Source organism: Filicampus tigris, chromosome 12 (genome assembly GCF_054856515.1).
Source record: "Filicampus tigris isolate MCC_2025a chromosome 12, RoL_Ftig_1.0, whole genome shotgun sequence".
Classification (NCBI taxonomy): domain Eukaryota; kingdom Metazoa; phylum Chordata; class Actinopteri; order Syngnathiformes; family Syngnathidae; genus Filicampus; species Filicampus tigris.
Genome location: NC_141228.1, coordinates 14,011,299 through 14,038,556, shown reverse-complemented (window position 1 = coordinate 14,038,556; position 27,258 = coordinate 14,011,299). Strand labels below are relative to the sequence as shown.

The following is a 27,258-nucleotide window of genomic DNA, read 5'->3' as shown; positions in this document are numbered from 1 at the left end:
GTCTTTGGGAGCCGTTATTATATTTATATACGTCCTCGCTTGCCGACAGACGTGTTGCCTCAACGTCACAAAATATACAACATTATCTTACAAGGATGCTTTAAAAAGAAAGATTTTGATTTCTGGTGAGAAATCTGTTTAATAACTATGCGGTGTGCTTTTATTGAATGGTTCCGGGCTGTTTTTGTTTGTGCCCTGGGACAGGGACAATGTAGACAGTGGATCTTGTTTCTATGGGTAATGGTTCTTCTTTTTTTTTTTTCTTGGGCATTGATAGTGTTCCATTTAGCTGAAACATCCAGCCTTAAAAAGGGTCCACCCTGCATCTTGTCCAAGTGCCAATGCCCCAGATGCTGACCCAAATCTGTTTCAGTGCAGTAAGATGATGAAACCCACTTCTCACATAACCTATTACACAGCAGAAAGACTGCTACATTCAAATTCAATCCCAACTGGGACAGCTGATGCCGATGTAGCTTCCTCAGCTCTCGCCGCTCTAGTCCTCCAACAAAAAAAACAAAAACAAAAACAAAAACAACAACAACAAAAAAATCAGTCAACGTGGTAAAACACTTGCAGGTATTATTTGGGCTGAGACCAAGTCCACACAAAGCATCTTTATGTCAGAAAGCTGACTCGGGGTCTTTCTACCCCAACATTACATGACAGCTTTGAGTGACAATACCCCAAGATTAATTTTGATACAACGACATGCCCCTATAAAAAACGGCCCTAGCGAGTCTTTTTAATTGAAGAGATATACAAGTTGCCTCAAAGGACCAAGCAAAGGACGTAATTGAGGTGGGAGTTCACTATGTTGACAGGTTTTGGAACGTTCAAATGACATTCCAAAGCATGTCAACCAGAAAGATAGGTAGGTGTCGTCAATGTATCAAAGGTGCCTGAAAAACATGACAAGTAGGTCTAAAGCAAAACCTCAAGCCAGACTCGCTCGAAAAACAACACAGCAACTTAAAAAGTTTTGATTGCTTCTCCATTGTCAATTAAAACCGAGCAAGAGTAAAAATCTAGTCAACGCTTGAAAATTTCACAGGACAAATTTCGGGTCTGATTGCATGAGTGCATATCGTCGCTGTCATGTGAAAAACACTTATCTCCATTTTTTTTTCAATTTTCTTATTTTTACGTGAATAGTGTTACCGCTTTACAGACATTGCATTAACATGAAAATGTAAGAAAAATAAAAAAATTGGACATAAATGTTTTTTACAGGACAGAGACGATACAATAAAAATGCCAACACAGCACTGGACCGGTGCCGCAAAATATTAGATGTGCTAAATTGTGCCATCCTTTGACTCAAAAGGCACAACCTGCATTCCAAATATATAGTGAATGACCCAAAATGATGGGATGATGCAGTGTTACTGGGAACAGCTGAGGTGCAGGTCAACACAAACATGGTTCTGCTGGTCCCAAAGGAAGAGGAGGATGCCATCCTGATCCATCAGTTAATGCTGCTAAGCAACAAGTCTGGTAAACAAAATTGTTCAACACGCATTTGTCGCAAGTGCGGCACAATACCGTACACACTTGAGGGCAACAGCGTGCATGTGTATGACTGGGTGTGATTGTTGCATCACTACGCCGCTCAGTCCCAGGAGTTTTCCATGTCTTGTCTCTTGGTTTCTATATGAGCTCTGGAGGCTTGTGGTGTGATGTGAGCTCTTCGCCCACCACCTCTAGATTATAAGAAACTGATTCCAACTATTTTGCCGGTGACTGCAATGTCAGTATTTTAATCCGAGTAAATACGTCCATGTAAACGCAGCCAGTGATTCTTGTGGAGACATTTGTGTCACATTTCCATCTCCCCCAAAAAATTTAAAAGATGATTGGATCCATCGTAATAAGCATAGATGATGAGCCATATTGTTTGTTCTTGCAGCCTGCTTTGGGTGTTCCTCGTTTCCCTCAGAGTAATAAGGCCAAAGGGCAGACCAGATCATTAATAAAGAGAACTGTGGTAGAGGGAAATAGAACATCTATCCATCCATCCATCTATTCATTCTCCTCACAAGGGTCGCGGGCATGCTGGAGCCTATTCCCAGCTATCTTTGGGCAGTAGGCGGGGTACACCCTGACCCGGTCGCCAGCAAAATGCAAGGCATATACAAACAAACAACCATTCACAGTCACAATCACGTTTGTGTAAATCAATGCGTAAAATATACTTGCACACTTCTTTTGACTGAACTGCATAGCCTGACATCAAACTTCGTTTCAATGAACCAGGTTGCATGGAGTAGTTTCCAAGCCTGTTGTTTTTTGTGTGACGCGGTAGGATGCTTTCTTTCCCGCCATGAAAGCAAATGGAAATCTCCTGGCCTGGTTTGACACAACAGAGTCGCTTTCCTTTTGTGTCCAGCACTACAAGGAAAGAAGATCAATGGCAACGGCTCAGCCACCCCCCTTAGGTAGTGTACGAGCCTCTTATCTCCAGCTCCATAATGATTTCCCCACTGGGACCCGACTGGGCAGTCAGCAGACACATTAACTGCCATTTTGAGAAGCCTAGGCTTTCCAGTCATGTCTTTATGCTTCAATTAGCGACATGCAGGTCAATAATAGCTTTGTTTGGAGTAAGTCATGTATTATTTCTTCATTGGGGTGTGGTGGGTGGGAGTTCATCACTTTCAAAATATATGCATCTCTTCTAGATAAATGGTTTTAGGCAGTGGCTTGGAATCAGGGTCTAGCATACCCATTGGGATGTTAGCATTTATGAAAGGTGTTTGAATTGTAGTCCCCGGTGTGAAAGGCTGCAAACCACCGCATTGCTAAGTTGCAAGGTAATACCATGGTTAGTTAGAACGTAGTTACCATAGGATCGCTGGTTGGAAGGTACTGCATGGTGTTTGTAGACTAGATATGCGACGACGTGTGACAGTTGGAAAAGGAGGCTCATTTGTGTTAAACTGCAAGAATCCTAAACATAGTTTAGCATAGCTTGAGACACGTCCATTATCAACACATGGCTGAGCAGAGATCCATTGTGAGTGTAATGGACGGAATCTTTGTAGGAAATTCATGGAATGTTTTAAGAAGATGTTTAACAAATTACTGCATATTTTTCACAGAACCAATTCCAACTGATGCAAGCATGTCAAAATCGAGTAGCTAAAAAGGATTTAAACTCTGGATTTCTAGGTCAAATTTCAGTGCCATCCTTTGATCATGACATCATAAACTTTGTGGAAGCATAACCTTTTACCCGGCGAGTGAGGATGGGAATTGGACTGCATTTTTCATGATCTACTTTAGACAACTCATTTGATCCAGCTTTCTGGATGCTCAGAAAAGCTGTTTTCATGCCAGAATAACAGTGCCTGTAGTTGTTCCCTAGTGGAGGTGAGTATGTATGTAGCTCAGCTTCCTATAGCTGCCGTAAACTAGTTGTTAGTGATGGGACGAGCAAAACTAGTGCATCAGCACTGTGCCGAGAAGTGTGAAACTCCGGATTGGTGTCAACACAGTTTGTGTACTGTCAGTACACTCTATGAGGTATCATCAACCCATCACTACTAGTTGTTCTTTAGATAGCAAACTGGTTACATCCACGTCAAGTCCAGTCACGTCTATCTATAGAGCCCTTAATCACAAAAGAGTCTCAAAGGCCTGGGATTCACAAGCTCACAGTTCACAAAAATCAATGACATCACCTGTTCTGAACCCACTATCTGAGCTGGGAAAAACTTAAGCCCAGTTTGGACAAAAAAGGAAGACACCTAGGGGGAAGAAAACACAGATGAAGGGATCTCCCTTCCAGGATGACCAGCACAACCTGCCATAGATTCCAAGTGAGTGCCAGCAATGACACGATGATACTATATATAATAATCTAAAACAGCACCCAACTAGTAATGCTCTTTATTTTACCTCAACGGCGTTAAGACGCAATTAATTCCACATAATTGGACACAATTCCTGGCCATCAATTCATGGATTGTATATGACCGTTTCAAGCTGAGAAGTACGAATAATTATAAAATAATGTCCTATTATATTTGAGATCAAGTTAACCTGCGCTAAACAGGCTCTGAGTGGGGGGCAGGGACCCAGCTGAAGTGTTGCCATGTTGGGGAGGAGGGGGTGGGAGGTCGCGCACATGTGGCAAGTGGAGACGTGATCTAACTGTACCAAAGTGAAAAACACGCTTCCTTGTCCTCCCTCACACTCACCCTCTGTCTTTCCCTCCCACACAAAAACAACAACAGAGAAGGTAAGTATGTGTGTGTGTGCCTGTACATGATCGTGTGCGCATGTTTGTGTGTCCCTCCCTACTGGTTCCGTCCCGAACGGCAAGGGTTAAGCCCCTGCCATTTTAACGCCACTGACAGATCAGACCATTAGGGTGTTACCTAACAAAATGGAAGCCTTTAACCCTGAATCTGCTGGACTGACTGTGTGTGCGCTTGCGTGCATGTGTGTGTGTGAGCAAGTAAGCGCCAGTGGCAAACTGAAGTGACTGTGTAAGCATGTGTCCGCCTGAATTCAAAAACAAAACATTTACGTGTGCCGTTTACGAATGATCACAGACAAATGTGAGTGTTTCTAATCACTCTGTAAGTGCATCCATGAACATCAGTTCAAATGACAAACATTCCTCCAAGGCGCTTTTCTTTAGGGGACCACACAAGCCCACACATATGCACGTCATTACAAGCCTCAGTTTCACATTGAGTAATTGATTCACACTATCAACAGAGCCTTCTTATTGACCACCGAATGACCAAAAACATTTACTCGCCATAATTAAAAGGAATAGCCGGCCGCAGTAATCTAAAATTACAGTCAGATTGGTTTCCCTATAATCCTATAAAACCAGAAGACCAAACCCGCAAACAGACTGAAAGGCCAAGACACACGCAGACTGCTATCAGATTACATTTCTCAGAAATGGATGCAAGCAGGAAGTGACCAGAGAAAATGAGGGGGTAAAAAGAAAAGCTAAAATGACTCCAACATACCTCAAACGAGACAATGGGGACATGAACAAAACGCTGGATTACAAATTGGGCATGCCTGTTAATCAACAACATAGTTTACTCTCTTTTACTGACACAACTGCAGTCAGTCAAGAGCATGCCCAAGCAACAAATTGCGCTATAGCCCACACTGACATTTTAGCCAATCAGAAGTTTGAAGAAAAGAAATCTTGAAAACGCTTAATCCATATACTGCTAACAAAACTACACTCTGTATGTACATCAATGACATCGTCTGAAGGCGATCCTTGTGAGATGGGGGGTTATGTAAGGATTTGGTTTTGGTAGAAATGAGGGGTGTAACGGTAGACGTGGGTGTATTAATACATTTCGGTATGGCATGTTCGGTTCGGTCCACTTGCGTTCGGTTCCCTTATTAGCGCGAGCTTACGCACGGGCGCTATTGACTGTTGCATGCGGGAGAGGAGAGTGGCGGCACAACAGTGAGAGCCAGAAAAGAGCCAGAGCTCGAAGGTCCACCCCCGTACACTGCGGTCTCCTGTTTGGGAACATTCTGGCTGTGCTGTTAAAAACGCAGATGGGGAAAGGTACGTGGTTAAGTCCGAAAGTTGTGTGCCGACATTGCTACATGAGATGGGCGGCAGTTAGCATGTCTAACATGCACGGCATCATCCGACTGTGAATGTTTCTTAGATGAGGGAGCAAAAACGTCAAACTTAAATAGCGAGATTTATCACATTGTAGCGTCTTCCAGGAACACACCGTCAGACGTTGTTTAATTATCACGGTTTTATTAATACAAGTACAACTGCTCGCGCTCTTCTTTCTCCGCTGCTCCACTCGCTTGCCTTACGATGCATTCATGAACCTCGGAAACATCACAACTCAGCAACACAAAAATGCGACCACAACACAGATAACGCAATTCGTTACAATATGCTGTTGAACATTCAAAGATTTCAATGCCTAAAAAGTGTATACAATTTCATAAAAACTTTATACAAAATTTTCTACTTAAGAAATTTCTTCCAGAACCAATTAATTTCATAAGTAGAGGTACCAATGTATTGTAAGTACCGTGACAAGTTGTTGAACAAGACAATCAACTTCCAAGAATAAGGTCAGCTCAAATGCTAACTGAAAAACATCATAACCTGATCCGGTTTGAAGCCGTAAAATGATGAAGTCTCATGTACTGTCAATAACATACAAAATTCAAACTGTTTTCTATGGTGATCAAATGACAACAAATCCAACATATCCTGGATAGTTCTGTAAATCTCCATTTGCAAAATCCATAAATTTTAGTCTGGTAATTATACTGACCAACTTCCCAGTCAATTCAGCACTTGCCAAATCCCTTTTCCTCAAAGGTATACCCCAAACATGCTCAGAACACTAATAACAGCACCACCAGATTATGGCTAAAAATAACGGCTACTGCATTTACACTGCTCTTTCATACTGGGAAGACTGGATGATCGGTTTTGATTGACATTAAATTTGAGTGTTTTAATGCAATCAAGGGTGGTCCAAAGACGTGGAGAATGACATGAACAACAAAAATGGTACGTTTTCAGCGATGGCCAACATAACCAAAACTGTCCATCCAGTTTATAGAATGCTATGAAACTGTAAACCAACATTACAGTTCACCGAATGTGTAAAATGACTTTTAAATTTATGAGACACGCAGCAACTTACATGGTAATTAAAACCATTGTGTTTGTTTCTATTAGAAACATAATTGAATTCCAGTATTGCTCCTTCAGGGAAGCATCCAGACCTGCAGATGAGAGGCAGTTTCAAGCAATACTGGTCATGCGGGTTCTGCTTGTGAGCGGGAAAAAAAATGCATTATTGTCTAAGGCAACAGTTCTACGGTGAAAATATTTAACGGTTAATAATGACGGCAAATAAGGAAGCATGGATCAGTGGGGAGGATCCAAATGGAGAGACGTTCTAATGCTAAATATGCATTATAGACAAAACAACATTTAGGTTAAACTGAATAGTCATTGAGCATAGTTGATTCATGTATAGTCATCACATAGAATTTAAGGAATACTATTCGTAATTACTGAAATACCATTAATGCTACATGATTGTGAAGGTGTGTACACTAACACATCATTCACTTTGCAGGCGACTGATGCCTTGAACATTGAGGTCAATCAAAGTGACGGTCGGAACAACACAGCACAAATGAAAGCAGCTTGGATGTAAACATTTTGATGGTTATTACTGAGTGTGTTTACTCTCCATGACGATGTGGCGAATATAGTTTTAACTTTATGATTATGTATGTGCACCATCCTGCCAAAATGTGGTCGACTTTATTCCTGCTTGACAAACATTGCCATTCTCCGAAATTGCACATTGTTTTAATGCCTTGCTGTTCTTGAGGTAGAATGACAGTTAAAGTGGACTGGATATCACTTGTATGTAAGAGAGCTATTATAAGACCAGAAAATTCATTAAAATTTTTAGCCTGATAGCAAAATTGCCTAAGTCATTTTAGTTATTGCAACTGTCCTGGCTGCTAAGGACAATATGGCCAAGACAGCAATAATAATAAAAGAAAGAACGGATTGTATAATGCAAGGTGAGCAAATTTTACTGACCTCTTCATTCTGTGTGTTTGTCACACCAAGTTTCTTTTTACACTTGGATGACTAAGACAATAAAAATTGCAAAGTATTAAATCGAGTGGCCCTTAGCAATGGTGCCTTTCTGTTTCTGTACATGCTACACATTCAGTACGCGGCTCGTTATATGTTAAAACAGCTGTGAATTGTGACTCCAAGACAATGGTAAAGGAAACACTTTAAGCACAGTTGGGCACAAAACCAAACTCGTCTGCTACAAACTGTACTCAGGATAAACTGCACACATGTACTAGAGTCTGTATGAAGAACAGGCTAAATAAGAATTGGGTCAGTCAACCAAACGCTGAAGAGCTGCCCTGGGGCCTGTGGGCAAAGCAATACAGTCACTGGTTATGGTCATGTGATGCTACATGGCTATAAAATGGCCGGTTTGCCAAGGACATCAAAACTGTAAGTCGATGGGGAAGCTTAAAGTGCCAGTACTCATGTACACCGCCACCAATATTTTTTAGTTTCACCAGCACTTCCTGTTAACCTTTTCGCAACGACGGAACAACAACGCTTTGTTTAACCGCATTCCACAATGGAAGAAAAGATAAATATGATAAATGTTTCATCATGGGATGGATAAAAGTTGTTTTCTCTTATAATGCTAAAAGTTAATACAGTACCACTATTGAGTCTAAATTCATGGCGGTACATGAAAATCAGAAAACATGAACTTGCAATAGCAGTGCCAATGTTATACATTGTATCAGTCAAGAAGTTATATTTTAAATGTTCATTTGCATAATAATGGTTAAACAGGTTCTTCATAATTCATTCTATTGTGCGGAAGACATTGTCATTAAAGTCTTGAAGCAATGGATGTAAAATCAAGTGCACTACTTGGCAGCAACCAGCAGAGGCGCTCTTGTTTCATTCAACTCATTTACGGTGTGTACATGGGAGGTACGGTATCATCTTCCTAGTAGGTACTGTATACACAAAAATCAGTTTCAAGCCAGATGTAGCAGAAAAAAAGTAAATCTCGAGTCATGCATGTCTGCTCGCATCATTCTCAGTGAATCTTCTCCATAATAACACCCCCCGCCCCACCCTGTCCGTAGTGCATCATAAAATGCAAAGCGACGTGCCCCAATCGCAAGCCGAGGGTGGGAACTGGCTCTCAAGTGAGAGGGTTCTTGTTCAGCACTGCAAAACGGAACCTTGCAAGTCTAACGGCTTGAAGCCTGCAAAGTCCAACCAAAAACATTCAGGGAAAAACATTCCTAAACAACGCACACATTTTTAGGTGCCCAACTTGTCAGCAGTAGTACACTTCACTAAACCTCACTTCTGCCAGCATCAAAGGATTAACTCTGCGTGTGTGTTTTGTAAGTTAGAAGAGAAGAATTTGCACTGGCAGTCACCATGAAATAAGCGGACTCATTTAAAGCAAACAGATAACGGCGCAGTCCAACTACTTTTGTCCAGCATTCGCTAGTTTCTTTGTCATGCCAGTCAGAGATACAGGTAGTCATGGTTGACTAAGCACAAGTGTTGACATCTTTTTGTGAACAAAAGACTTTGTTTTGGACTTCCTGCGATTGTGTTGAGAATTTGAGTGAGTCTGTCTGTGCCTTTTGACAAGAAGGAGACAAAAAGACATTGGATGTGTACAGCATCACACTGTCTAGTGCACCCAATAAGGTGTGTCAGAAAAGATTTCAAACCCAAACTATGCATTTTCCCTTAAGTATGGGCCAGATCAACTAGAACGTCTACAAAGACATCCTGCAGCATTTGCTTGGTTCCGTACCCAAGAGTCGAGAGTTGTGGCAGGAAAACTCATGGCTGCTTTAACATGACAATACTCCAGCTCACAATACCCTGAGCAGGACCACAGGTCCTGTCCAAGAAAAACACCACCATTCTGGACCTATCTCCCTATTCACTCGACCTGACTCCGTGTGATATGTTCCTCTTTCGCAAGCTTAAGGGAAAGCGGACAGTTGTGAAGATGTGAATGACATTAAGATGGCCGTGACGATGGAGCTGTACAGAACCCCTGAACCCTCCTTGCAGAGGGAGTAGATGTAGCAGAGGCTGAGAAAGTACCTTCGACTCCAGCAGGATTACTGCGTAGCGAGTATAGGTTATCCCCTATATCGCAACCTAAATCTATCCCACAATGCATCTTGAAAAGTAGCAAACAACCACAGGTCACCAGAAAAGCATTATACGCAATTGCACCAAAACAGGGAAAGCAAAGAAAAAATACAGTATGTTAGACAGACTGACGAGGGGAGTAGCAGGAGTTATCAGACAAACGTGCTTTGTTTGTATTAGTCCTCCAAAATTCACTCACCTTAAAACAATTTTAAAAAATTATAATTTATTTATTCGTTCAATATTGTTAGGGAAGGTCGACCAACTTACGCTGATCGGCTACGTTGTAATTAAGAGACAGCAATGATGTGATTAACAGCAATGGTTATGACATGGTACAAGTGAGACCCCAAAAAAAGACCAAAAAAAGGCACGGTATTGGATGACTTCAGATTGGAATCGGGCCTCTCTCTGGTGACGTGCACACATTCATGTCTGCTCAAACACCTGCTGTAAATCGAAATTGCAGTGAAAGTATAGACAATTAAACAAGTCTAATTATGCTAAATTAGAGCTGTGTCAGCCATTAAATAAGTCAAATAATTATAGACAGTCAAGTAATGCAGACGTTACTCTAAGTTATATCAATTAAAAGAGAGCACAGGCCACCTTAACTGGTTGTAATGTTTACTATTTGTATTACCGGTGTTTATACGTTACTGTTTACTTCGGTGTTGTCACTGCTAGGTTATTAACGCAATTTGGCTGTCTGCACATAGATGTTGCCATGAAATTTAATTGGGGACTTGGACCTACACTGAAATCCTGACTAAGAGAGTCTTTTTATCGTTTTTAACAAGATGATTAACCTCTTATACTTGTATGACAATTAATAATGTTTACATGTCACTCAATAACAACACATTGCCTATACAGTTAATGTTTTATGATGGTGACAGCATTCAAAATATGAATTGGTCTCAATGGGAAGAAATTTTGAAGGTCGACCAACCAGTGTCACTGAACGAACTGAGGTCCACCTTCAAGGTATCACTGTGTACTGTAATAATCCATACAGGATTTAATGGGTTCATGAAAGTCCCAACATAACAGCATTTCAAGTTGTGAATGGGATATGTTATCATGCAGCACAAGAAGTCCCGCCGTACTTTGTTTCCCATTGCATAGTTTTATGTTTTGGCAGCCAGGTGGACAAGTGTTTGGCACGTCTGCCTCCTAGTTTTGAGATTCTGCATTTGAACCTCTGCTCAGGCCTTCCTGTATGGAGTTTGAAGTTCTCCCTGTGCCTCCTTGGATTTTCATATTTTAGGTTCACTGAGGATTCTAAATCATCCACAGGTATGAATGTGAATGGCAGTTAACTTGGTCCGTGCCATTGACGGGCCACAAGTCCAGGAGTTTTAAATGTATGGTCTCTAAGTGTTCTCATACAAGTATTTACTGTACAGGTAATTATGACTTTGCAAACGGTATTGGCGAAGGGTAGTGATAGACTATGGCGCGTTCCGACTTACGACTAACTTGGTACGTCGCCGCCTTTGGATCGAAACTCCATCGTAAACCGGGGATCCCAGTAATTCAATGTGGATCTGGTGCTGGACGGAATAAGGTACTCAATTAGACGTATTCACAATTCAAATATGTGCCAAAGTTAATATGCGTAAGAAGCACATTATTATTGAGATACATATTTCGCTTTGTCTTGAAGCCAGGGCGCTAAAGCCCATTACAATGTGAATGTGATTAGCATTTAAAACAATGGTGTAACGCAGCAAGAACAAAGTGGGGTGAGGACAATGATTTGATTACGTGGGCAGTTAATCCGTCGTGGGCAAAAAAAAAAAAAAAAAAAAAAGGGACAACACGCACACCCCGGCGGAGGCACAGGCGTCCACCATTACGCCTCCATAAAAGGCTTTTCACGGTTGAGCTAATATGACAAAGTTTTAGGCTCAATGGCTTTGCGGGAGCGTAATAATCGCACCTCAACGAGTAGGGGGTACAAAAAGAAGTCTTTGAAATAGCCCACGGAAATGGGGAGAAACTGAAGACTGTGTTGAAATAAACTTCAGTGTTGTCAACTTTATAAAAGAAAAAGAAGAAGCCATCTCGTGGCTTACTAACAACAACCTGCCCATCTGTCCGGCTTGTAACACCGTGGCTAACTAAAAGGCGAGCTAACGACCACTAGTCATTAACAGCATCCTTTTGAAAATAGAACAAAATGAACACGCTCCCCAAGCGGCGCGTTGTCCAGGGTGTCCTCGTGAAACGAGAACAAATAAAGTACGTGTGATATTTGGCTCGGCAGTACGTGTCCGAATAGCGATACACACGACAGACAATGAAGAGCGACCTGATCCCGCGGAGCTAACAAGCTAAGTTAGCCTGCTAATGAGCTCATGCTAACTCTCTGGACACTTGCCTGCCCAGACACACTGTCGCTAATTTTATTCTTCACACGGACCAGTCTGGCGTTAATTAAACACGGAAATTCGTGCATTTCGCCGACTTTTTACGGCGTCGCAGCTCACGCGTGGGTTAAACGTACTTAATGACTTACTATTGGAGCATGATAATGAAGTTTCGCCGGTGAAGTTGGTGTTAATATCCCGAGAGTTTGGAGACTACGCACGCCGTGGCTGCGTTGAGGTGTGAGTGCACAAACTGTTACCTTGCACGACGCTGCTAGGCTAGCTCCGACTAGCATCGCCGGAGAAAGTTCCCCTGTGTCGCCGAGATGTGATTGTCAATACAAAACGTGGTGCAAGTTGTTACGGAGGACGAATGCTTGGACTTACGGAGTCTAGCGGGTGCTCGGCTGAGTTCCCCCGTGATTCCCAAGGGGGGGTGATACTGGTATTTTGCTGGCTTCTGCGTTTAAAAAAAAAAAAAAAAAAAAAAAAAAAAAAAAGAAAATCCAGGGGAACCCCTCTCCTCAATCCGCTGCCACTCCGGTTGCTAATGTGTGCCACCACTGGCGACGTCATGGCGTGTTCAATGACACCTCGGAAGTTATGCTTTTCTGACTGCACTGCTGTTGTGAAAACATGCTGCAGAGTTGTGCTAACTTCCTGTGTAAATAAAAATAAAGTATGCTCATATCATTTCACGATAACGACAAAGACACTTGGACCAAAAAAAATCAAATTCAGCATTTTTTATGCCGCCTTATTTTGTATGTGTTAATGTCTCCAATGATGAAACACACATAAATGTCCCATTTTCAAAAAGTTGTTCGTGAGTTCAAATTTTAGGCGTTCATTGTAAAGGTAAACCTTATCAAAAGAGCAAAATACGAAATAAACTTCTTGCATAACGGTACAGACAAACAGCTGTGATTTCCACATTTTTTCTGCGTTGCACTTAAAACTCTATGGATACAAGTGTAACACCTCATTAAACCCATTATACTCGTTTCTTTTTACAATTGTTATAACGGCAAAGACATGCAATAGTTCGGACACTTTCAAGAATTATATCTCAGAAATAATACGATTTGTTTTGTTCTGCTATTGTGTGTTTTGGGAGTCACGTATGTACTTAAATTGTAATTATTTTGGAAGTCGAGCACCCCCTTGAGGCTTTTTGTAAAGGCCACACATCTGTTTTTAGGTTTTTTTTGTACGGACTATAATCCCTCATGGGGGATTTTTATTCACCCTTTGCTGTATATACGAGGTGTGTCAGAAAGGTTTCAGTGGCTGGTGTCACCAAAAAGATATATTTGGAATCCGAACTACACGGGTGCCAAACTCATTTTAGGTACAGGGACCATTCATACCCCAATTTCATTGCAAGTGGAGTGGACCAGTATATTTGTGGCCTAATAAAAATACAAATAACGACTATTTCAAATTTTCCCACGGCCTTCGTGTAAATAATTGCGTTAACTACACATGTGGAAACTATCCATGTTTGTTGATTGTTTTCTTGTAAATCACATGAGGAATCGAAAATTTCATAACAAAACTGAGTGCAATTTAAACAAAATTATAAATCAGTGTTTTCATGTATTTATGTAGAATTTACAGATCACAGTGGGTCTGTATGTAACATTTTATACAAACAACTTAAGATCTAGAACATTTTTTAAATTTATGTAAATTTCCGGGTCCATCTGGAAACCTTGACAAACTCAACTGACTCATCACACCATACCAACTAAAGTGGGAACGTTTTCGAAAGAAGGTGCAGTTGTCCCCGTGACTTTTAAATTTATACCAAAAAATGCACACAAGTTGTGGTAGTGCATGAAAAAAAACACATTAAAATGATTCTACCAAACAACCTCTTTTCAACTGAAGCTGTTGACCGATATTTTGCAACATTCAGCGTCTTAAAATATTTCTACAAGAGTGGTAAAATATTTTATATGAAGTAGGATTACTTTGCGCCTGAAACGTGGCATCTTTTAGACTTCACCAGTGCATCAATATCAGGTGTCAAATGCTACAGTACAGTCAACCCCCGCATACACGCGGTTTCGCACATTCACAGATTTTTGTCCCACCCCACCCGGTTTCTTTAAATGTTTGACAATCTTTTTTGAAGAATTTGGGGAGTTTGGACAAATATAGCGTTAGTGATACGCAGTTCTTCGTTATTCGCAGGCCGGACCAGTCCCTATCTCGTGAATAGCGGGAGGAGATTGTTATAGCGTAGCCAGTTTCCGAACGCCATTGAAGTGGTAAATTGTCGTCATTGCGACCTCCAGTGGACATAATAAACATCAACCGTTTTATTGAAAAATTGCCATGCTTTCATGCTTAAGTAATGGAAAATGCCACTGCCACCCACATCTACAGTACAGTATATATAGAAAAACATTTACACTTCCAGTATTACTAATACATTTACTAGACAGTTTAAACTCATAAATATTTGAAATGTTCAACATTGCAACAATGTTTATGTACTGTTTTAATATAATATTGATATAAATCATCAATGCCAAAGTTTATTGTTTCATATTTTTTATTGGAAAAATTATTGAAAACATCATGAGCATTAAAAACATATTCATTGATAGATTATAACTAGTACTCGAGCTTAAACTGTGTCCTTAACAGAGTGCCTTAAATACCAAGCGTTGAAATCTCTACATTGTTAGAGCTAAAAATACATGACACTTTACTAAACTGACTTCATAAAATGTCAATGTACAATAAAAGGTTTGGTGAGTGGTGAATCCATGGACTGCAGACTGCAGAGAACACAACTGAGTAGAACTAATCGTGAAAAATTGAGAATAACAAAAACGTTAATTTTTTTTTTGTTTACAAGGTACGGTTAACCAAAAAAAAAAAAAACATGATTTGTAGAAATTAATATATTATTGACGGGGGAGAGGGGGGAAAAAAAATGATATAAAACTCTGCATGGATGTTGGCTCCATACATAATGAACACTGAACTTTCATAGAAATGCACCCTAAAACTAATTTAGCAAAAATGCGACATTCCAACTGATTTATTTTGTGTGAAAATATATTACAAGAGGTCTTTTTTACTTCTCTATTATGGATTTTTGTGCAAAAAATATCTACCAAGTATATCTTACTCGCAAACCCAGGTCAGAAACTAATGTACAAGGAATCCAACATCAGTAACTTCCATGCATATGAAAACAAATGCGTCCATACAACAACAAAAAAAAATGAAAGCATGATGTCAAATATTTAACAACAGATACAAAAATATGAATAAATTAATTTTTTTCTACATCTGTACTACCCTCCTGTCTATCTATTGCCCCGTCTTCCTTACAAATGAAAACGAAAGCTAGCAAATGTAGAGGAGGGCTCTCTGGTTGAAGTGAAGAAGCTCTTAAGTAGGGGTGAGGGACCTTTTTGTCATGTTATATAAAGTCCTTTGACTTTCAAATGTTTATGATCGTATATTGAGAGCATATGTGGGTTAAATGTTTGGGAGGTTGTTATGACAGTTCTGCTATTAGTTTTTGGAATTGCGAGGTGAGAGAGACATAGGCGGCCCACCCCTGCTCGAAACTCAACCAGCTCAAATTTCATGCCCTGATCCAACCAGACGACAACAGTAGTGGTAATTGTTTTACAGCAAATTAAAACTGTGATAGCAGTGAACCAGGAAATTACAAAGTCACTTAGCTCTTGACGAAAAATGATCTGGATAGCAACTTTTTAGACTACGTTTGTTGTGATAATGTACCAGCAGCACACACGCACGCACACAATCAAATCGCACGCACACATACACACACAGTTCCTCTCATAGCAGGCTTGCGAGGCTGGTGGTGGGACCGTTCTGGGCTTGGATCTGGACAGGAGGGGGGCCGTCAGTCCACTATAAACAACAACAAAAAAAGGAAATATGAGTGCATACGTGTTTTGAAAGTGTTGCTGTACCTTCCATGAATCTTGTTGAATTTTTTTTTTTAATTAATTCCCATAGGAAATCATGTGGATGAATGTGTTCCAGGCTCAAACTGTTGCCATCATAAAATCATTTAAAGTACTAATACTGATTTAACATTACTAACTACTGTATTGTACAAGTGTAAAGGGAATTTACATTCTCTAACCCTTTTTTTCCCCAAGCTCAACTTTTGAGACAGTTTTCCCCAAAATTTTGGTTGAACTCAAAATTGTTCAAGTTTTGGGGCTTTCGACGCTGAGATTCTAATGTAAGAGCACTGGGGAGAGATGTGAAGTCCTTCACTTACGCTGATGAGGTTGTGCTCGGGGAGGCTGCAGGCGGCGATGTGGTCCTGCAGCAGCTGCTGGGAGAAGTTCTGGTGCATCTGAGCTGCTTCGTGGGCATCCATGGTGTTCCCCAGCGCCTTGTTCAAATCTGTAAGTGAAAAGCACGGTCGAAAAATACGTATGCGGTACGGCTAACTTTTGGAGCACAGATGATTGCCATGCCCTCAAAAAACCATTAAAACATGGATAATGTTATGCAAAAAAATAGGTGAAATGAAAGTTACGTACCTTTCAATAGCGCAGAGGACCAAAGCTGCACAGACATGTCAGGAATCTTGCTGGCCAACTGCATGGCCGGTACCACCATGTTGTTGCTTTCCTGCATGGAACAAAGCAGAAATTATGAAAACCATCAGCCACCGTTGAACCTTTAAATCATTTCCATGAATTGCACTAAGACATTTAACTTTATGCTTAGCCATTTAACTGCTGTAAAGTACTTTGAAGATCAATTTAGACATTCATACTTTATAATGTCATAGAGGGCCAAGGCTATGTTAGGAGTAAGGGCTCGATTGGGGATAAGCCTTCATGAACTAACTTATACACAAGATAACATGTACTACAATATACAACACAATACAATTGTATTTATATAGCGCATTTCATAACAGCTAGAGCTGTAACAGAGCACTTTAAGATGCCATCTCCACACGAGATCGTTAATATAACGTGCAGGAAACTTCACATGCGGTAAGAAACCACAATTCAGACACTATTTACGTACTTGGGTAGGTGCTGCTGTTTTGGTCTGTAATGAGTTGAAATGAGCTCACGAGTTAATGCTGTACTGTGTGTGAATTGAGAAATCTACACTTACAACCCGTTTTCATGATATTAAAAAAAAAACACTTCATAATAGAAGGGGAGAGAGAAACAAGATTGAAAATCAAATGTAGGATTGTCACGATACTAAAATTCCAAATTCGATATAAGCTGCGCTACTTGCAGAGTAATAGTAGTGCAGTAAGTACTTTTCAAAGTATCGATACTTTTGCAACACTAATCAAATGTGTCACCTGCCTCCAAGTACACATAACCTTGACAACCCAACAGAAGCATTCGGATCAGTAATTCTGTCTTACTCTGTGGTTGCCTAGCACATAGAATATGTGACCCAGCAGGACCAGCGAGCAAGCAGTCAGTCTGTTCAGGTCCTCTGCATTAGACATCTTCAGGGTTTCTCTCAAGAAGCGCCTGGAAAGACAACAACAACAAGAATGTGAAAATGTCAAGGGGTTGAGTCATGAGAGTGGATTGCTTAAAATATTTTGTGGAAGAAGAAAAAAATCATCCTACTTGGCTTCATTGTAGCGGCCTTGGAAAAAGGACAAAAGTCCCCGGATGTAGAAAGCAGCAGCACGGAGGCAGTGTGAGCTGACCGAAGACCAATATGTTAGTACAGCTGCATTGTGCTTTACAAAACGAACATCTCTTTAGGTGCTGGACATTAATTACACTCCCTCAAAACTTTATGATACACAGCAAACATTTTAAATAAGCCAACCCTCCTCAATGAGTGGCATCATAATTGTAACCAATGTACACTTTGTCTCTGCAATATACAACATATTTACAATATGTAGTGTTAATAGGCTGAACAAAATACTATTGCCAAAACTATAACAATCTTTGAAAGATGCTAATTTTCCACTGAGGTCTTGTACTGGATCTTTGACTGCAGGTGTAACTAACATTGTGGCTATTGAATGTACATTCATAAGATAGTATGATGACACTTAAATGCAGTAGTTGTCAGTTTAAAAATAAATAAATTGACTTTTTTTCCTGCCCAAATAGCTCAATAATGTTGGCTTGAATAGAATATCAAGACCTTCAACAAGATCAATGTCATCTTACCTCACTGGGAAATTGTGGTCTGGGTTTATTCTCTCCAAGAGGCTGTACAACTGGAGGAGAGAAGTGTCAAGCAATATTATAATTATAATCAATGTAATTATATTATATGGTTTCTTCCACTAATATTCTCCAATATAACCTGAAATCTGGAATGTTTGACAAATTTAGATAATTATTTATAGCACCCTCTGGTGGACAAACTGACAAATGCTCCCAACTTGACCAATGGGTGGTCAGTAACATGCTGCATCCTTGTATTGTATATTCTTGAGGTTCTTCAAACGATGCCCAACACATCCTATAAAATGGGTTCACACATACTGATATCCATCTGAATTTGAGACCGATTACCCCCTTCTGATCAAAGTCGGCTAAAGACAGATTATCATTTCTCAAACAGTTTCTCAGACTTCAAATCCAAAGCAATCACAAATCATAATGACGATTTGCTTCTCGTCATGTGTGGGCTTTCAGATTTAAAGATAACACTGGGAACACAATTTGTGTTGAGTTAGGTTAGACAGCTGTTTTTAACTCATTTTTGGGTGCGGAATCCAAAATGGATCTCTGTTTTTCTCAATCACATCCAGGTTTTGAGCTGTAGAGCCCTGTTTTCTTAAAAAATATGAAAAAAAGTGTGTGTGTGTGTGTGTATGTATGTAAATAAAACACTAAGATGGAATAGTTATAAGCTTTGAAAACTAAAAAAACTGTAAAACAAAATTATTTATAATTTATGCCCTTGGTTACAAGGTTAAGAAAAAAGACAGATCTAATCCCTTAATTCCTACAAAGATAGCTTTCTCTTTGCAGATATTGATAGTACTGACCTATTGGGAGCTGCACACACCTCTCACTGCACTCTCAATTGTGACTGCACAAACAACTTGCCACATAGCAGTAGATGAGGCCAATCATATTATGGTGGCAAGTCTTGCTAGAGCTAATCAGTGGAATTTTGCTCACCTGGTAAACTGCGGAGACAAATACTTGACATGCTAGAAAGAAAAAAAAAACTAGAAAATTTTGGAATCAGCATGCCAATTTTAGTTTTGATCAGCATAAAAATCCAACTCAACAGATTCCCCACCCCCCAAGTTGTTCCTCTGTGTAATTGGTGAAAATCGGTATGTGTGAACCCCTCTTCGCTCACAGTAACCAATTTTATATTTTTCATTTTCCACACTGCATACTTTAAGTGCACTCCCCCCTCACTGTCATACCTCTTGGTGTCTGTTGCCTTCCCGAATGTAAACGCTGGCCAAATTGGTGACGATGTAAGTCCACAGTTCTTGGTGTGTGGTGAGCTGCACCACAAAAGAGACACATTTGAGTCAGCAGGAGTGAAAGCCACATGGCAGCCAGGAAGTGATCCAAATGCATGCAGCAAAAACGGAGATGCGCTCACCCGCAAGGCCGTGGTAAACTGTGCCTCTGCGTTATCCATGCAGTTCACTGAGATGCAGTAGAGGCCCTGAAAGAAGCAGAAATATCAAATGACTCCATTTATTATAACTAAAACCAACAGCATTAAAAAAAAAAAAAGGGGGGTTGAATATACTCACTAATAAAGTGTGGAGTTGGGCAGCATGGTTGGTGAATAACCTTGGAGATTGTTGGCAAAGCTGACACACCTGTGAGATCTGCAAGGAGATAATGTGTGTTAGTGTGTGTTCATTTTTGCAACAATCAAGCAAAACATGCAGGAACAGAGGTAGAAAATACCTCCTGTAGCGCAGTGGCCTTATGGCCTGTGACAAGCCTGCACATGATGATGTGCTCCAGTAAAATGACTTGAAAGGTAGAAAGGATCGGGCTGCAGTCCAACACTATCAACAGAAATAAACGATATAGTGAGGGGGCGTTCCACTACAATTGTTTGGGGTGTGGGGGAAGCACGAGAACACACTCACTTTTTAATTTCTCTAGTTGCATTAGCGCCTTGTCTGTGTACTTCTGTGCTTTCTCCAGGTAACCCGCTTGCATGGAGTGCATCACTGTTACCTGTCGCCAAGACGTGATCACGTTAGAAGGTCAATGAGGCCAAGGAAGTAAAGACGGGGGATGTGTTCTTTGTCGTTTGTGGCACTTTGGAAAAAATGCCCAAAATGTCCTGCATTTGTTAGTGCTTGACAGCATATCACACAAGCAGCAAGGATTGACTCTTTTGATGAAAAGACGAGTCTTAAGAGGAGACGTACAAAGCGAATATGCTCAAAAGAACAAAAAACGGGGCAGCATGATGAAAAGTGGTTAGCATGTCTGCCTCACAGTCAGGTTCTGGGTTTGAATCTCAGCTCAGTGTGTGGAGTTTGCAGGTTGTCAACACTGATTACAAAGATCATTGAAATTGAAGAAGAAAAAAAAAAAATCAATAGAGTGCTTGCAGTTGTTTTTTTTAAGGATTGTTAATTTCTTATACAGTACCAGTCAAAAGTTCAGAAACACCTTCAAATTCAAATGACCTCAAATACATTAAGGGGTCAAGAAATTCAAGCAATTAACTCTTGCTAGTGCATAGCTGTGAACAAAAATTCATTCCGGGTCATTAAGCATCATCCACATCATAAGGCTGACTGAGAAAATACCAAGATGTGCAAAGCTGTTATCCGGACAAAAGGTTAAAGAATCTAAATTATAAAACATTCTCTTTTTTTTCTCTTTTGATTAACATTTCTTTTGTTTACCAAATAATTCCATCAATAGATCTCCACAACGTCAATGGCTAAAGTATTTATGTACAATTCTTTATTGATGTCACTTAAAACATCTGTTAATAAAAGGTTTTACTAAGGCATAAGATCGGACTGCACCAAATTATTTCAAATGCAACTCATGTCAATGGTAAATGCTCTTTTGAAAGTCAACCTATGCAACATAAATGTTTGCAGTCAAACCATCAAGACAGCAATCGATCAAATGCGATGCTTACCAGATAAACAAGGACACACATGTGCTCCTTAGGTAGCCAGTGAAAGAGGTCAGCCGGGTTGCTGGGAAGAATCTCGTCATCGTGGAGTGTCGAGATGGTCTGGATGCACTGCTGCAATTGCTTCAGACACGGCTTCACACTCTTCACCTGAGGGAACATGAACGTGATTCTATCAACGTATATCCCTAACAAGACACACTTTCAAGGAACATCCGCACAATCCAGTCCAAGTCTCGACTGTACCTGTCCAGCGTCCAGGTAGTGTGTGACCTGCAAGACCAGGAAGAAGACCCTCAGGGACTCCTTCTGGATAGGGTTTCCCTGCCAGTTCTCTACGATGGTTCCACACAGTGTGAGCAGGGGATGAACCTCGCCCAGCTTCCTCTCCATTAGCAGCAGCTGCAGGGCAAGGAAAATGTCACTTGGCAAAAAAATGTTTAGAACCATTTGAAATGAAGATTTGCTGTTTGTCAGTGACAAGCAACTCTTTAATAATTAAGAAAGACCATACTGTACAAGAAAAAGGATATAAAAATATGATAATTGTTATAACTACAGGATTAAAGATAAAATATGATGAGGAAAAGGTTGAAATTTTACAAAAATTAGGTTATACTACATGATTTTTTAATTTTACAGGCAAAGTCTTTTTAGGGGAATTAAAATTAAGTTGTCATTTAAAGAATAAAGTTGAACTATTAGCAATAAACAGTCGGTATTTACAAGAAAAGTCAGACTTTTTAAAGTTGAATAGAAACAATCCAACCACATGAATGGGAATGAAGACGCAACTATAGGAGAAAAGTCGTAATTTCATAAGAATTTTTTTTTAATTTTTATTTTTAATCAGAAGTCACAAAAATGTAAAATGAATGTAAAATATAAGTCTTGAACAAAGAAAAAGTGTCAAGAGAGAAAACGTTGTATACGAATAATACGAAAATATTTTATTTGTACAAGTTGTCAAAAGTTGAAATACGAGGTAAAAAGGTCAGAAAGAAAAGAATACAATTTCCATACAACAGCAACGTAATTTTATAAATAAAAAAGAGTTGCAAATTTCCAGATAAAACCGTAACATCGGGAGAGTTATATAGCCGAGAAAAAGATGCAATTTGACTGGGATGAAGAAGCAATTTATGACTAAAAAAATGAAAACTACATGGTTTATTGAAACATGAGTATTCTTGACTTTTATTTGCCTCATATTATCACAACCTTATTTTTAAAACCCAACGACTTTTTTCCAAGCGACATTACTATTCATTGTTCCCCTCATACTCCTTTGTAGGCAATTCTGTAATGCAACTTCATAAATAAAAGTTTGACTTACCATGCCTTTACTGAGGAGAAACAACGCCCTTGAAGAGACAAAAGCATCGGGTCAGCATTCCTCACAATCAGTCAAGTCAGTCAATATTTACGTTGCCATAATTAAATGGGGCAGTGCCAATACACATTTCACAAAAATCAATACGGGCTCAGGAAAGATGAAAAGGTTATACATTGAAAATGGGCAGACCTTCAGACTGCAAACAATTGGGTTGGATTAAAAATGCTACTTTGGAGATGTATCAATGGCCTAAAGAAGAAACAAAAAATGCGTCAGATTGCACTTGTAAAACGTGAGCTGAGATGTACCTGGTGTATTCCGAGCCCACCACGCGGGCGTACTCCGCGCCGACGCCTAACAGGTCACATGCTGACACCAAGTCTTTCTCCAGTGTATGAAGTTGCTGGGGAACAAGAAAATCCCTGGTGTGAAAGTCAGCATTTTTAAGCCTCGCAGTTCTGTATGAACAACTCAGACAAGAGATCCACCCGACAAATGTCCATGTTTGGAGACATCTTATATTCTACATTGTAGTATCTGTGACTCAAAGCGTGTATGGCTTTAAAAGATGGGACCTGGCCTGGTGAGTGACGTGTGCGTCAGCGTTGAGAGTGCACTTGACTGCTGGTGGTGGTTCAGATTAGCGCTTAGCTGTTAATTTTGCTAACCATTGCCAATTGCCATTGTCAACTGCATTTTGAAGTGCCATGGCATCAGTTATTGGTCAGAGATGCTTGTTTATAAATGTGCTTATTATTACCTGTTTCTTCTGTTCAATAAATTGATTTAAAGTGCACGGCTGGCCGAGTCGATCCTTGACCACTGGGGTTCGGGTTAGCGGAGGCTATATCAAATTGGCTAATTAGTTACCTTGTGTCAGTGATTGGCGATGCTGAAAGTGCGTTGTGCAAGCCAGTTCTGCTTTGTAGTAGAAACATTATCACTTTATCTTCTTTTTTACGAGTGAAATAATCCCAAACCTTCGACATTATCTTTTGCGGACACTGTTTTACAGCGCAATCGCACAATTTAAAAAAAAAATTCTTTACCACCTGTCCGAAGCAGGATAAAGGCATGCGAGGCAAAGATTTTTTGCTGTCCTTTTTTTATAATCAAATTAGATGAGTGCTCAATTTAGCCCTGGCCACTACTTAATATACGGCTTCATCAACGCAGATTCTCACCCACCAATCAAGTGGCGACAGGCTCGCAAATGAGGCAATAAAGCATTAGGACTGCATCCAAAACAAAATTACATAGCAGAGTGGACATAAGTAACACACAGGATTTTTTTTTGTAGTTTACGCTACTGTGATGGAAGTCAACTTCACGTCAATTAGGCAACAACATTGCTACTTTTTTTCATTACAATGCAGCATGTCCTCAACCTTTTTTGTGCCACAGACCAGTTTTACGTAAAGACATATTACAATGGACTGGCAGAGAAACAAACATAAGCAAAGATTAAAAATACAACTCACCATTACGGTGACTGTCGTTGTTGTAATTAGTGGAAGCCCTGCATGTATTTATCTTTAGCAAGTCCTATCTTGTATTCCATAGCGTGGCACATTGTAAGACAGGTTTTCATTTAACGTGTGCTTTTATCTTTAGGACAGATTTGAATATTTTCTAGGTGGCCATTCTAACGATCTAATTTTTGGTCAAATATTTCCACATGCTTGTAATACACGGCTGTAAGCCGTACTGCTACACTGACGCCGGTGTCCTAATGCAAGTTTAAAGTGACAAGTTTCATGAATTGCTGCATGTCGTATCATACAAACTTCTAGGATGAATAAAGTTCTTATTGGCAAACTGTTGTTGTCCGCACATTTTTGGACACACCATTTTGGCGATGAAGATGAGTTTCATGAGTTGTGTACTGCTGGCCTCGTTCCTCGTCGCCAGTCCTGTGGCCCTACTGGTATAAATCTTTTAAGACTAGTGGCAATCGGAATAGCTGTAACTAGCAAGACTAACCTCTAAGCTTATCTACAACAAACAAGCTTATGTTGCGTACTCTCACACCCGCGCAGACATATGAAGATGTCACCTTGTTGACCAGAATTTTTGTGCCCCACAGAGTGTTATTGTCTGGCAGAGTGTCTTTCGGCAGTAACGTAAGAGATACGGTAGGTCAATTGAAAGTCCTCTGGAAATTGGATGATTGGAAGACTGAATGCCAAAAGGGCATGTGTCGATAAGTCAACTTCAAGCATGAAACATCTACGCGGAGTAGTAAAGTTGATTCTGCGATTAGTCTGCTCATTCCCTAATTACCCTGAGATGGAACCACCTTGTTGGAGCGAAACAAGCGCAGTGTTCCCACCAGCAACTGCAATCACTGTAACATTAAGTTGTATTTTTAATAATGTGTTTATTTTATTCTGTGCCAGTCCATCAAAATGTCACCCCCAACTAAAACCGATCCATGGTGCAGAAAAGGTGGCAGACCACTTATATAGACGACTGGTTATAAGGAAGAAAGTAGGGTTAAGGCTTTAACTTGTATGCTATTTTGACCATTCATTCATACAGAAAGTGATACATACCGCCAGCTGGAACAACAGCCTGCAGTGCCAATATGGTGTTTGTTGAGAAATTTGGATGGCCTTGCGCAGAAGAGGTTTCGCTGAGTCCACCAAATTCTGAAAACAGATCACCAGTTACAATAGATGTAAATGAATACTGAGGTTATTAAATGCAAATATAAATGAGTGACACTATTGCAACTAACACATCCAAGCATGCATGTGTACTGCAGTAGAAATCCTCAAGTACATGAAGGTCTCAATACTAACTAATATTACCTGTTGGCAGAAGAGTTCCGATAAAATGCTTGCAGCCTCAAACTTGACATCTTCGAACTGAGGAACTTGCTGGGAAATGTACCACTGCAAGAGAAGGAATACAAATGTTATTCAAGTTATGAGTCACGTTGGTTTTGTTCTCTGTAATATTGGACCATTTAGAAGTCCATTCAGCAGCTAATTCAGTACAACATCTGAAAGAATGAAAGCGCCTGATTGAGGACGAACGTGTCATTATGTAGTGAAGCAAATGGAACAATTACAATATAGCGATATGTGACGAATTGACAAATGTAAACTAAGAGCTTAAAAGAAAGTCTTCGGTGTTTCGTTGTTTCCCAAAGTGTGGCCTACACCCGCCGGCTCCGGCGCTACATCCCCGCTCTTTCCTAGCTCATTAAACCCGCTCACCGCCTTCTCCAGGTGGCTGCGGGCCAGATCGCTGTTCTTGGTGTGGTGGTAGAGGACCGAGCCCAGCTGGAGATGCGTGCGGGCCTCTATCCTCTGTGGCGGCTTGAACTGAAACACAGCCTGGAGACAATGCACGCAGAGGCGGATTTTGGGTGGACTGGAGGTTCGGAAATGCTCCGCGAAACCGAGTAGGGCGAGGTACCAGCGCTCCGGGGCTTCTACGTTTGACGCCATTTTCCCTGACAACAACAAGTTTTTCAGCGCTCACAGGCCAGGCTGCTGGGTTGCCAGGTGCTGACTTTGAAAGTCCTCTGTGCCAGTTACTATGCACAATTCGTCCCCCTTTAGTTTAACATTTGTGCATTTCTTTATTTCTGTGTCATTTATGTTATTATTGCCAGAATTTTGTCATTGGAATTTAATTGGACATAATTCTAAATGGTATATTTTGCACAAACACAACACAGCCCATCACTAAAAGAACATACAGTGAGGCATGGTGGCGGCAGCATCATGCTTTCAAGCTGTTTTTTTCTTCAACAGGAACTGGGGCCTCTGTCAAAGTGGAGAGAATTATGAACAGTTCCAAATACCAACCAGTGTTAGCACAAAACCTTCAGGTTTCTGTTGGAATGTAAAAACAATAACAACAACAACAACAAAAAGTCACGAAAAGCCTACCTTTATTTGTGGTTTATCATAGGCATTTTAATTGGTCGCAAGTGCATGGTTACTCGAATTTAACATGATTTGAATTCTGAAAACAGCCACATCCCAGACTCATGCAACCACATTATTTGTTATAGTTTTTGGGTTTTTTTTACTTCCCTTCTTGAAAATATTATTATTTTTAATCACTTGAGTTGTACAGGTTATAGATCATCAATGGTGGAACAAGTTTTCAAATAGTTTAACATGGTTTCATTTAATTTCATTTCATTTCACAAAAATGGCATTTGAACAGGGGTGTGTAGACTTTTTACACAAAATCCACTGCATACTGTAGTGTAATTATAGGCAGGACTGTGGACTACTGGTCGCCAATACGTCTGCTTTGGTTTTGGTTTTGAATCTCGACCCTGGCTTTCCTATGTGGAGTTTGCGAGTTCTTCCCGTGTTTGTGTGGTTCTCTCCAGAGAAAACATGTAAACTCCACACAGGAAGCATTCAAAATCAGAACTTCAGTCAGAACTGTCTACTGAGTGAATTCCTGTCTTGACTAATAGAGTTGAAATCAGAATTGCACATTTTGACAATATATTTTCAATCAAGAATGTCACTAAAATGAAATTTCTTCATTATATAGGTTCATAACAAAACATAATTGCAGTTAAAAGTCACACTACATTATAAAATAATTATGAATAATTACATGTTTTATGTGGGCAAGGAGAGATTAATTTTACATGAATGCCTGCTTATGACAAACAAAAATATCTCTGTTTATAAATCTCCAAATTACCAAATTTCCAGTTT

At 40.1% G+C, this 27,258-nt stretch overlaps 1 protein-coding gene and 1 long non-coding RNA gene across 2 annotated transcripts; one reads left to right on the top strand and one right to left on the bottom strand.

Annotated features, from left to right (window-relative positions):
- Positions 1-14,650: 14,650 nt before the first annotated feature.
- On the bottom strand, positions 14,651-26,098 carry mau2 (MAU2 sister chromatid cohesion factor). Its single transcript, XM_086047949.1, has 18 exons — positions 25,783-26,098; positions 25,372-25,455; positions 25,114-25,209; positions 22,867-22,961; positions 22,559-22,586; positions 21,469-21,624; positions 21,226-21,372; positions 20,207-20,297; positions 20,019-20,122; positions 19,859-19,936; positions 19,702-19,767; positions 19,517-19,600; positions 18,294-18,343; positions 17,733-17,810; positions 17,519-17,630; positions 16,662-16,752; positions 16,394-16,521; positions 14,651-16,014 (listed from the first exon to the last, which is right to left on the bottom strand). Exons 1-18 carry the CDS (start codon positions 26,014-26,016, stop codon positions 15,940-15,942), a joined length of 1,797 nt encoding a protein of 598 aa, XP_085904075.1. The 5' UTR covers positions 26,017-26,098; the 3' UTR covers positions 14,651-15,939.
- Positions 16,732-23,352, top strand: LOC147138617 (uncharacterized). Its single transcript, XR_015089059.1, has 2 exons — positions 16,732-17,126; positions 21,258-23,352. It is a non-coding gene; the product is annotated as an uncharacterized LOC147138617 (long non-coding RNA).
- Positions 26,099-27,258: the final 1,160 nt, after the last annotated feature.

Bases quoted from the DNA above. Each gene is read 5' to 3' on its own strand.
- mau2 (XM_086047949.1), bottom strand. From the start codon at position 26,016: ATGGCGTCAAACGTAGAAGCCCCGGAGCGCTGGTACCTCGCCCTACTC. The intron at 22,587-22,866 runs GTACATCTCAGC...TGTCTCTTCAAG, and splicing joins GTGGGCTCGGAATACACCAG to GGCGTTGTTTCTCCTCAGTA. The intron at 21,625-22,558 runs GTAAGTCAAACT...CTTGCCCTGCAG, and splicing joins TTCTCCTCAGTAAAGGCATG to CTGCTGCTAATGGAGAGGAA.